The sequence below is a fragment of the Ostrea edulis genome, chromosome 9 (assembly GCF_947568905.1).
Source record: "Ostrea edulis chromosome 9, xbOstEdul1.1, whole genome shotgun sequence".
Lineage (NCBI taxonomy): Eukaryota > Metazoa > Mollusca > Bivalvia > Ostreida > Ostreidae > Ostrea > Ostrea edulis.
In genome coordinates, this window is record NC_079172.1 from 71,704,419 (window position 1) to 71,718,072 (window position 13,654).

The 13,654-nt window shown below is 36.9% G+C and overlaps 1 protein-coding gene across 1 annotated transcript; it reads left to right on the forward strand.

Moving 5' to 3' along the window:
• The first annotated feature begins 4,986 nt into the window (after positions 1 to 4,986).
• Positions 4,987 to 6,102, forward strand: LOC130050616 (uncharacterized). The gene has a single exon (XM_056150863.1). The coding sequence runs from the start codon at positions 4,987 to 4,989 to the stop codon at positions 6,100 to 6,102; it is 1,116 nt and encodes a 371-aa protein (XP_056006838.1).
• The last annotated feature ends 7,552 nt before the right edge of the window (positions 6,103 to 13,654 follow it).

Consider the following 13,654-nt stretch of genomic DNA (forward strand, 5'->3'; position numbering starts at 1 on the left):
CTCATACGGAGACGTCACCATTGCCGGTGAAGGGCTCCAAAATTTTGGTCTATGCTTAGCGCTTGGCATTTGAGCAGGGAGGAATCTTTATCGTGCCACACCTGCTGTGATACGGGTCCTCGGTTTTTGCGGTCTCATCCGAAGGACTATCCTTTTTAGTCGCCTCCTACGACAACCAAGGGGTACTGAGGACCTATTCTAATTTGGATCCCCAAGGGAATCAAGGTTAGAAGCTTCTACACGAGAAGAAAAATTTCTTGCTGTGGCCATTTAGATATATCGTTGACGTTTTTTCTATTAACAATAATAACTTTCATTCATATGTCGATTTGATATCCCTGCTGTGAACTCGAAATAAAAGAGACCACAGAGTCGTCCACTTCTGCTTTGTACTTAAATATTTTCTAAGTAGGTACTAACGGCAAACTAACAACTCAACTTTATGATAAATAGGATGATTTCAGCTGATGTAGCAATAGTCCATTATCACCTGCATGTGGTGTTTATCTCTCTCAGCTGATTCTATACGCAAGAGCTTGATCTACGTATGGTCAGCTTTTAAATCAAAGCAAACTACCGACAAACAAGTTGATGGTACAGGGGTTTCAATAGTCTCGTTTAAAATCATCATTTTGCAAATTCTATGGTCGTTATAACGATTTAATTTGCAATATAACCTACCATTTGGCCAAATGCTGTCTGTCGTGTTTCATACCGATTGTGGCCGTTCTTGGCACACTGATTTTGACTACGGGTTCCGCCGTTCACCTGATCAAGATATAGGGCTCACGGCGGGAGTGACTTCTTCGCTTTTCATAATGCAGATTCAAGGTTGTAAAAATCATGGCCCCTGGCGGTAGGTTGTGGCCACAATACGGATCAAAGTTTTATATGGAAATATATAGGGAAAATCCAAGGTGACTCAGGTGAGCGATGTGGGCCATGGGACTCTTGGTTTCAGGTTTTATTTTTTTTATTATTTTTTTTACAATGTTAACAGCTATTGCATTTGCAACGTTTTCTAATTGGGTTTAAATATTGAAAAAATCTCAGAAAATGGCCTTGTTGTGTCGAAGTGTGAAAAATAATGGATTTATAACATTTTTGAAGTATTTCTTTTTCTGTGTTTACCATTTTAAGGTAACCTGAGTAAACTCATGTGACCTATTGCAACTGGTCTGTGTCCGTTAAGAATTTCTTCCCAGAAACTACTGGGCCAATATTGACCAAATTTAGTATGTAGCATCTGTATGTGAAGGAGACCGGAACTTGTAAATTTCATGCCACCCCCACCCTAAGGGGCCTTAATTTTGGGGTAGAAACTGTAAAATTCGATGTATTTCTTTCAAAATCTCTATTACTCCTGGGCATCTAGCCGATTGGTTAATTGAATATTGTTTAAGGAGGTACTCTACATCCTCATAATGACTGAATTCCTTTTAAAACATGAAAATATAATTATCAGCAATAGTTGCCTATTCATTTAAAAAATACTCGCCTAGCTGAGTAGCTCAGTAGGTTAGCACGTCGACTGCTGAACTGTAGATCGCGGGTTCTATAATTCTATAATTGGAGTTCTGCTGGACTCCAGCAAGGGTTTTAAATTTTTCTCAGATTGATTTCAACTGAAACTGCAATTTTTGACAAAAGAAAGTAAATTTGTAAGTTTTCAATTTCAAAATATTGCTGTACATATCCTCCACTTTTCATCCATATCAAATTTCTCAGATGTAGCATACCTCCTTAACGTCCCTCTCGAGATTATTTCACTCATTTGGAGACGTTTCCACTGCCGGCGAAGGGCTCCAAAATTTAGGCCTATAGTCGGGGCTTATTGCCATTGAGCAAGGAGGGATCTTTATCGTACCACACCTGCTGTGACACGGGACCTCGGTTTTTGCGGTCTCATCCGAAGGACCGCCCCATTTAGTCGCCTCTTACGACAAGCAAGGGGGTACTTGAGGATCTATTCTACATAATATAACCCGGATCTCCATGGGATGCATATAAATGAGATGATTATAAATCTTCATAAAATGATAAATATGGACCAACTCAAAACTATTATAAGTATAACTAACACTGAACATCAACACAATTTTATGCTGATCATGTTGTAAACCAATCGCAACGTCTCGGCTTGCAGGAATGGCCCGAGAATGTGATTGGTTGTAGACCAAAACCCTGCTTCGTTCTGGAAATTCCCACAAGGGTCAATCCTAAAATCCCGGATTGAAGAAATAAACAGGCATATTTTATTTATTCAACAATTATCAAAACTTATTTTTTCTGCAAGATCAAAATCAAGCATCGATAAACAAAGGATTTACTTCATATCGTGTTATCATTAAGTTGTCATTTTAGAAAAAAAACTGGCATAGATCCGCGAAGCATAACCGCCACTCTACTCTCATTATTTGCTATTTCAAGGTAGTTTATCAGGGGGGAAAGTAAAATTTTTAATTCATTTTACAATATTTACTAACTTAGTAAGCTTGCATTATAGCTTCCGGACTTCACCTCACACGTGAAACAATATTAAAGGTGTACGCAGTAACTCTGGAGCAAGTGTTTCGGAGTTTATTGACAAAATTTGAAATGTAGTAGTTGGGCACTACTAGGGATATGTTCTTTTTACTTCGCGTTGTGTTTTTTATTGATGATAAGTGTTATGTAAAATATTCAACCCTTTCGATATGTCCAGGTAAGTTTGAGTCCGCCTAGAGTGAGGCTAGTAATAAAATAATAAATAAATAAAGTTTTAAACCTTTAATTAGTTCAACAATTGTATGATAAATACCAAACTAATAATCCCGGGGAATGAATGTGGCTTGAGAGAAAAATATAACTAAATAGGAAAAATAAAGAAACAATAATGAAAAATACAGTGTGAGGCAACTCCTGATATTTACCTTGATGCAAGGTTTGGCTCAGCAGAAGCCCCGAGCACGGTTGTGCTCGGGTTTAAATACTGTTCTTAACAAAAGAATGAAGGTAAAAGTTATCTGTAATATGATTTGATAATAAATCTAGAAGTAACCAATGAGAAGTTTTGTAATAAAATACGTTTGAAAATAAAACATAACTCTCATCCTGTTTCATGAAATAAACAACTCGAAAACGAAGATTGGGATTTACGTAGACAAGTAAGTAGAAAATAATGAAATAAGGATAATATACACCGATACTACCCCGGTTAATTTATAAGTATAGATTACTGCATGGTATGTAAAGATGATTAGGTTGAAAACATTCAAAACCTGCACAGAACATATTGAAATCAGAAATAATGTGAGCAAAACTCTATATTTGGCACCCAAAATGGTTAAGTATTTTGGCTAATACGTGTCCCTCTTTTCGGAAACCCTGTACCCGCCACTGTGAGTGTTAACTGAACTAATCAATTATGTTTAATTTATTTGCATGTTGCATTTCTTATATTTTCATCATTGATCAATGTTACAAAAACTTTTTCTAGCTGTGTTCATAGCTTGGAAGGTAGAATACGGTTCCATGAAAATTATTGTACAGCTAAGACCCGCCCCGGGAAGTTGTACGCTAGATTTCTGCAAAAGCTTTTCTGTCTAATTTAAAGTATGGCTAAGATCAAAGGAAAAAGTACCACACTATGACACAAGTCGGATAGTTTAGTGCACCATGACATACTCTAATCGGACTATTCTATTCAGAATATGCGTGATATCAAAGCACAATGTATCTTCATCTGTATGTCGGTATCCATTGCTTCTATGTACAGCACAGTGACAAGTTCTCTGGTAGCCAGTCCCGTGGGGATCCGGGTTAGAATAGATCCTCAGTACCCCATGTCGTAAGAGGCGACTAGATAGGGCGGTCCTTCGGATGAGACCACAAAGACCGAGGCCTGTAAATAATAATTAGCCAATCATACGTAATTATCATCCCGTAACAAAATCCCACTCTCGTACTTCGTACATGTATGTAAAATAAATACAATACGTAAATAAATTAAAGAAGTAAATGTTAACACTTTAAAAACACATCAGCGTTTAATTAAACCGAATTTACAATCAAATCGTCCGCCAAAAATAACTAAGGTAAAAATAGATCAATACACCGTGATGCATCATGGGAAAAATACACAAGTAAACAAGAGTATGGCGGCGGCAGAACGTTTGTAAACACGTGTGCTATAAGATGCTAAAACACATCAATGACAGGACGATAAAGGTAAATACAAATTACGAGGTAACTCTATAACTATGCATTTACATGTGAAATAACATCCAATGTGTAATTAAATACCGCAACAATGATTGACATTCAAGATACACTATAGGACATGAAGGGGGGTGGGGGGGGGGGGGGGGAAGGTGATCGTTACAATTTGTTCCCCAATCATTGAAAGACTGCAACTCTGTGGAAATCCACTCATTCTCGGATGCTTTAGAGAAGGCTCTGTGCGCAATTGTCTACTTACGCGTTCGTACTGATGATGGCGGAACTCATCATGTCGGATTTCTCATAGGCAAATTCAAGCTCTCACTTCAACATGGTCATACGATCCCGAGACTCGAATTATGCGCGGCAGTGCTATCGACAGAACTTGTAGCATTTGTAACGAAACATCTGGACACCGAGATACAGAAAGTCACGTTTTATACAGGCAGTCGCATAGTTCTTGGTTATATACACAATCGGACTAAACGCTTTCACACATACGTGAGCAATCGTGTTCACCGTATCCATCAACACTCGGCACCAGAGCAATGGAATCACATTTCGTCAGAAACGAACCCTACCGATGTTGGTAGCAGATCTATCCTAGCATATGAGCTATCTCACAGTAAGTGGCTTCAAGGACCAGACTTTCTTACAGAAGAGGATAACACCCTGTTTGAGAAAACAGAGCAACCATTGATCAACCCAGAAACCGACAGTGAAATCAGAGACAATGCTGTCGTTACACAGAAAACGTGATCGGAAATTTCCATAATCGCCAGTGGCATGCACAAGTTCTCCTCTTTGAAATCACTCATCAGAGCTATTTGTGTATTTCAACGTACCGCACTGAGACGACGTAAACTACCAATACCAGATAGAGTACAGCTGCATCATGATGTAGAATTCTACTTGGTGAAAGTATCCCAAAATCTAACATTCAGTGTGGAAATCGCAAACCTTTGGAGTGGTAAACCTATTCCAAAGGACGGTGTTTTACGTGATCTGGACGATGGAACCATTCGACTTGGAGGAAGAATTCGCACCGGCGATGCCCTATCTGGAACACATGGACCAATCATTATCCACAGCAAAACTTACTTAGCTCGTATCCTTGTGTTTCATTGTCATGAGAAGGTCAAACATCAAGGACGGCACCTTACAGAGGGAATGGTACGTTCGTCTGGATATTGGTTGATAGGTGGAAAGAGACTGATTGTATCTGTTATACATTCCTGTGTAACATGTAGAAAACTGCGTCGCAAACTAGAACATCAGAAGATGGGAAACCTTCCAGAGTGCAGAATTAAACCATCACCCCCGTTTACTTACGTGGGTGTTGATGTGTTTGGACCGTGGGAAGTCACTACCCGTAAGGCGAGAGGCGGTTCAGCGAACAGCAAACGTTGGGCTTTATTATTCATAGAGCGTGTGGAAGATATGTCGTCACCAACGTTTATTAACTCCCTTAAACGTTGTGTGGCAATCCGAGGGAAAGTACGAGAATTCCGTTCAGATAGAGGGACAAATTTTGTCGGCATCACAGATGCATTAGGAATCTCTGTGGTGAATGTGGAAAGCTCAACAATCAGAAAATTCATGAACGACAATGGTTGTACTTGGATATTTAATCCTCCCCACTCCTCACACATGGGAGGTGTGTGGGTGAGGATGATCGGTATCGCACTAAGGATTTTAGACTCTATATTGCTAACAGAGTCTAAAAGGAATCTTACCCACGACGTGTTGAATACTCTGATGGCTGAAGTTAGTGCTATAATGAACAGTCGACCAATTGTGCCGGTATCAACTGACCCATCTCAACCGACAGTTCTGTCTTCATACATTCTTCTTACGCAGAAAACTGAACTGGATGTTGGACCGTTTTCGCGGGTAGGTTAAGGATTCCCTTATAGAATATCAGAGTGCACTTTATGCCTTTACTTCTCTGAACTACCAATATATGACGTCATAATGGAAAATGACGTCAAGTCACTGCAAACTTGAGCTGTTGTGACGGGGAGAGTGTCAAAAACTTTAGACCTTATTTCAAACTACCTATAAGATGTCAGAACGCCGTTGCAAAATTCACGTGTTTGAATTGTATTTTAATATCTTATATATCCGAATATTTTAAAATAGTTTGTTTAATTACCCTTGATTGAAATTCAGCGTGTTTACACTGCTTTCGAAAAATATACTTTTGAAATGTACTCTGTTTTATACCAGTGAAAAGAGGTAGAATTTATGATGTGTTTATAAAAGAGTCTAGTGCAGGCAATGTATGAGGATTCATTTGAGATCTTTTACGGAAATCGTAAGAGGAGTTTGTTCTCTACCTGAATCTTGCTTGGTTAAATGTTTGAAGGCTTTGTTTGAATACAGATTACCCTCAAATGTGTAGGTAAGTGTGTCGGTAAGTTGAACTCTTCATGAAATACGTGTATTTTGCACGCAAGTAATACTACCATTTTTCCAAGTACATTTCGGGTACACAAGGATACGGTGAGTTTATTTATCAAACAAAAAGTTAAAAATAATTGTTAAATGAGCTGCGCTGAAGCGATTTATGTGAAGCACTTCAAACAATTATAAATGACCGTCATGTGATCAACGAAGTCATGTGATATCATAACAGATATGCTAATATATAGCCGAGAGAACCTTCTATATAAATTGTCTGTACTTAAGTATATAAATTACATGTACAAGTGAAAACCAAAAACCGACCTCGCAATCCAATGTATGTTTTGAACTCATTTCAAACTCCTGGAAGCCTTAACATAGCTGCGTTTACCCTTGGATATCAAGGACATGTACAAATCTCAGTGGAAATATGTCCAAATCTTAGCCGACCAATTCTGGAAACGGTGGCAATCCCAGTACCTATAACTTCTACAATCAAGACGCAAATGGAATGATCCTACAACGAACCTCGCGGAAGGCGACGTCGTTCTATTAAAAGACTCTGGTACCCCACGGAACGAGTGGCCGATGGCTGTGGTCCAGCGTGTTTTCCCAGGACAGGACAATCGTGTGCGTAAGATTGAACTGCGTGTGTTTAAGAACGGTAATGTGATTACTTATGTGAGACCTATCGCTCAAGCTGTCCTCCTGTTTACACCTTAGAGACTTGGACATTGTGTGTGACGCTAGCGTCACAGAGAGGGGGGGGGGTGTTGTTACTCCGTTAATAAACTGTAATTATTACGAATCCGTTTTTGTCCGGTATTCAGAATTTGTGACATCCATTTTTATCCGTTTGTAAAAATTTTCAGCTGTAATTCCATGCATGCACGAAGTACGATTTCTGCCATGTTTTACTTATAACTTGTCATCTCTCTTCGCCGTGTTTAGGCCACAATATAGTAAGTTTATTACACTTCGCAATATGATATATGTCCATTTATCATGTTAATAGCTCAGATACAATTTTCTATTCGGTAATGCCGATTTTTGAGTCAAAACTTTGTAGATGTGAACAACCTGTGTATTTATCAGTCTTGTTAATTTTGTTTACAGTCTTTACCTTCCTGTCATCTAATAAAATTGAAAAACGATGATAGTGGCGTCGTCATAGAGATGTCTGCAAATTCTGTACAAGAGAGTGAAAATCTCAAACCGAGATGTCATGCAAATTCTGTACAAGAGCGTGAAAATCTCAAACCGAGATGTCATGCAAATTCTGTACAAGAGCGTGAAAATCTCAAACCGAGATGTCATGCAAATTCTGTACAAGAGCGTGAAAATCTCAAACCGAAATGTCTGCAAATTCTGTATAAGAGCGTGAAAATCTCAAACCGAGATGTCTGCAAATTCTGTATAAGAGCGTGAAAATCTCAAACCGAAATGTCTGCAAATTCTGTATAAGAGCGTGAAAATCTCAAACCGAGATGTCTGCAAATTCTGTATAAGAGAGTGAAAATCTCAAACCGAGATGTCTGCAAATTCTGTACAAGAGCGTGAAAATCTCAAACCGAGATGTCTGCAAATTCTGTACAAGAGCGTGAAAATCTCAAACCGAGATGTCTGCAAATTCTGTATAAGAGCGTGAAAATCTCAAACCGAGATGTCTGCAAATTCTGTATAAGAGAGTGAAAATCTCAAACCGAGATGTCTGCAAATTCTGTACAAGAGCGTGAAAATCTCAAACCGAGATGTCTGCAAATTCTGTACAAGAGCGTGAAAATCTCAAACCGAGATGTCATGCAAATTCTGTACAAGAGCGTGAAAATCTCAAACCGAGATGTCATGCAAATTCTGTACAAGAGCGTGAAAATCTCAAACCGAGATGTCTGCAAATTCTGTACAAGAGCGTGAAAATCTCAAACCGAGATGTCTGCAAATTCTGTACATGAGCGTGAAAATCTCAAACCGAGATGTCTGCAAATTCTGTACAAGAGCGTGAACATCTGTCCTTATGACAATCCAGATAAGCAAGACACTCACGCCAGGTCGATCCCTGTAGTACATGGACTTACAAGTCTCCAGATGATCACAGCAACAAGTAAATTGACCATATCATCAACAGAAGATGGAGAAACCTTCTGCAGGATGTGAAAGCAATGTCGCGGCAATATTGAAAATAAATCTTTTTTTAAAGATATCTGAAAGAAACTGCTGTTGAAATCGAGAGATTAAGAGCTTGCCATCAAGAGATCTCTTTACTGAATTGCGAAACAAATTCAGAGTGCTTGAAAATCAACAAAAACTTGATATATTTACTAAAGTTATAGGGCAATCTTTGAAGCAGGAGAAAAGTTTATTGGACTCAAAAGATAGAAATTGTGAAGATAACGAACAGTGATCAATCTCATAACTCCCATAAAGGTGAAGATAACGAACAGTGATCAATCTCATAACTCCCATAAAGGTGAAGATAACGAACAGTGATCAATCTCATAACTCCCATAAAGGTGAAGATAACGAACAGTGATCAATCTCATAACTCCCATAAAGGTGAAGATAACGAACAGTGATCAATCTCATAACTCCCATAAAGGTGAAGATAACGAACAGTGATCAATCTCATAACTCCTATAAAGGTGAAGATAACGAACAGTGATCAATCTCATAACTCCCATAAAGGTGAAGGTAACGAACAGTGATCAATCTCATAACTCCCATAAAGGTGAAGATAACGAACAGTGATCAATCTCATAACTCCCATAAAGGTGAAGATAACGAACAGTGATCAATCTCATAACTCCCATAAAGGTGAAGATAACGAACAGTGATCAATCTCATAACTCCCATAAAGGTGAAGATAACGAACAGTGATCAATCTCATAACTCCCATAAAGGTGAAGATAACGAACAGTGATCAATCTCATAACTCCCATAAAGGTGAAGATAACGAACAGTGATCAATCTCATAACTCCCATAAAGGTGAAGATAACGAACAGTGATCAATCTCATAACTCCTATAAAGAGTACAAATCAAGGTCAGGGCAAACATTGTTGGTTACCTTCACATGTTATTAAAAACTCCTTTATAGGCTTAAGTACTAGTGCAAGGGTCATTTGCGGAACAGAGCTTACACCAGAGATGGACGGATCCAGGATTTTTTTTTTAAAGGGGAGTTTTACCATTAATTTTGGTTTTCATAGGAGTGGGCCCACAATCAAAATGCGTTATTTTTACCCTTTTTAAGTCAAGGGGGACCCACACCGCCAGGATTCCAAATCAAAACTTGAATGAAACATTGATGCCTTCTTTCTCCTCTTCTTTTCTCCATCTCTATCGACTGGCTTACGAAACACGTCACAATAGATACAGACAGAAGATACAATGGGTATTTACTGAAGTGCTGGGTATAGCGTTCTGCTTTCAAGTGTTTATATGATATACAAGCAAAGTCTAACATATCAGAACAAATAGGAAAATAAATAGGCCTTAATGTCAGTGTATCAAAAACTAACAATCGACGCTGATGGAATATATATATATATAGTTTGTTAAAACGTAACATTATACATTTATTGCATGATAGTGAGGGAGATATGAAGATTTATTCAACCAAGAAAAATCATTCCCCGAGGGCAACGACCGAGGTGAATATGATTTTTCTTGGGTGAATAAATCTTCATATCTCCCAAACATTCATGCAATAAATTGTTTATTACACCGAAAAAAAGCAAGAATCAAAAGTGCATTTGAAATTGGAGTCCTCTCATCTATATACATTGTATGTAGCTGAGATCGCCCTAACACGGTAACACGGCGCCGTCAACGTATTACGGTAGAAGGTACAAACAACAAAATACAGTGATATGATAAACTGTTTTTGTATTTCCATTCTTTAAATGCTGATTTACTTGCTTGTTTTTGTATCAACCAAAACCATGCATTCAACTGTGTATTAGAGACCCGCACAGTAACTATGAAAGTAGAATGACTCGGACTTGTCCGAGTCATTCTTTGTCTACCTTGACGTTAAATTTATGGAAAATGCACGAGGCTGCCCAAGGGGTAAATATAATAGGGAGATAGGAGATATGAAATTTTGTCATCCCTGGCACGTGACTGTCTAGACCAATCAGATTACGCGTTACATAGAATTCTCATACTGAGGTATAATAATAACCTATGCATGCAAGATTGACATAATGATTTTGGAAGTAAAAATCAGACATTGGAGTTATATAGTCTAAACTGAAAAAAAGTGGAAAGTACATGTATTATTTCTAATTACATTAGTGTTCAGTGGGATTTTTTTTTTTTTTTTTTTTTTTTTTTTTTGGAAAGTGGAAGTTGTATACTGAATAATGCATAAATGTGACTGCTCTGTATACATAAGTGACATAGTTGTAATATAATTTCATCCTTTCCTTAACTGATTTAGAGATGGGCTGATGATTTGAAGATAGTTTAAAATATTTGAGAATTTTGTTTTTTAATATTTGGATTGATTTTTGATTGATTAGACCCATATTCAAATAACTGAACATTAATACAAGTAATTAAGGATGAATTTTGTTCAATAAAAGATAGCTTCAATTATTTAATCTGAAGTTGATTCAATTAAATTCAGACATTACAGATAAGTTCAATTTGTCGAACATTAATGAGTTTATTTGATTTATACGTAGATGTAACTGAATTTTTATGAGTATGTTACCAAGTATAAACACCTATCTTTCTTTTTATTCCACTTATCTTCCATTTGATTAGAGACAGTAGACTTGCTCAAGTCTCTATGTTATTTTTATTACATTATCATTTCATCTAAAATTTACTGTGTTTCTCTGCTCTCTACCATACTTAATGTCACCAAACATAGATCTATGTTTGGCATTATCAAAAGTATTAAAGAGAGCACTGATTATTAAACATAGAGACTTGAGCAAGTCTATAGAGACAGGTCAAATCATTAGACCTGAGGGGCAGCAGGGGTTCGTGTCTGCATGAGAGAGGAACGCCAGTAGCAAGAGGAATGTATCAATGTATTACGTAATGGACTCGAGTCTTCGTTTACATAACACAGGATCAAAGCTAAACTATTGCTCTTATCCTTCCATTCAGACAGTCCGAACTTTGGTTGTCAACATTAAATGAGCTATATATTTTTTTTTATTTTTTTAACATGAAAAATGAAAAATGTTTCTTTCGAAACGCCATTTACAAAACACGGACAAGTCACGGATGCACGGAAATAGAAAAAATAGTACAAATCATAGATTCATTTTGCACGGATAATAAAATTGTCCGTGCATTTTTTAATTTATAAAAGCAGTTGATTTGTGACTTCGAATATACTTTGAATTGTTTTGTGTACACCCCAGGGAATATGTATAGTTAGAATCTACATTATAATAAACATGTAAAACTATATATTTTTTTCATAATACAAGTATTTTATCATTTTTTCATATAAATTCTTCAATTTACAGAATTTCCGTAAACTTTGGTATCCGTAACTGAAAAAAAATATCTGTCCGTGATTTGATAAATAATACATATCACGGATTCATTTTGCACGGATGATGATAATTTCCATAAATAAAAAAAAATGTATTACATGTGTACTGACTTGTATTTGACTTCCCAATTTGTTTAGTACTAAGTGTTGAATTTTGACATCGTGGGTGAAACATGAAGGGAATTTACGGAAAATTTTGTTGTTTATGAAATCCATTAAATGGGGTCTCATTGCTTCTGTACTAAACGTAATGTGTTCTGGGAGTCCACCAAAATACAACTCCACTGCGATTGCAATTGCATAAACACCACAGTCACTTCCATTTTTCTGAACATCTGAATTCATAAAGTGAACAGTAATATTTTGTTCCGGAGAATGCATTATATTTGTAATGCTCATTTGAACAGCGGACGAAATCGAATTTGACATTCCACTGTCATAAAATTTTACAGATGAAGATATGAAATTGACATTCCGTTTTTAACAAATTTACGGATCAATAAAACTGAAAACTAGAAACACATTTGTTATTATTTATTACATTCGTAAACACATAAAATCACGCGGAAATTGCATAAACAAATACAAAGTGACGGATTCACGGACGATTTTAAAGTCACGGACGGATTTTTTTAGTCACGGATTTCAAAGTTACAGAAATTCTGTAAATTGTTCTTCTTGAAGAATTATAAGAAATTACGATTAAAATAAAATATTATTCTTGTATTATGAAAGAAATATAGTCTTCTGTTTGTAATTTAGTATAAATTTCGCATGTTTATAACAATTACAATGACGTCACAATTCCTGGAAAATATCCGTGACTAGTAGATTCTGCCTACATATATAATATGTTTTACGGCGTGACCGTATTTGAGGGCGAAGCAAAAAAATTTTGGCATTAGTATCTATATCCAAAACAGAAAAAAAAACAACCCGAAGTTAGCAGGATTTGATCCGCCTATATATTGAACGCGGGAAATATAACGCAACTGATGTAAACAGTACATTGTGACGTCATATTCAGCGTCGTATTTTAGCAAATTTACAAACATAGCGTCTGAACCACAACAACAAACATGGCGTTAATGGTGGAGTGATTATATATGATTAAGAAAATAAGATTTACATGCTTTTACGAATTTTTGTAACATCTCAGAACGACGTGAACTAGGGTAGACGAGATTCAAAATGGAGAAATACATGTCCACGCAATAGTATTCGAATCGACGCCATTAGTACCAAACTTTTCAAGTTCCATAGGTATGGTTTAATTTTTCATTGTTTTCCTATATTTTCCTTTTAAACATGTATATACGTGTTACCTATAGGGAGAGCTCCGCTCTCACGGCCCTTCGGGCCGTGAGAGGGCTTCGCCCTCTATTATCCCCTACCTACATGCATAAAAAAAAAATTCAATGTATGTTCGAAGTCACAAATCAATAGCATATTCTATATTTAAAAAATGCACGGAATTTTTATCATCCGTGCAAAATGAATCCGTGATTTGTACTATTTTTATCTATTTCCG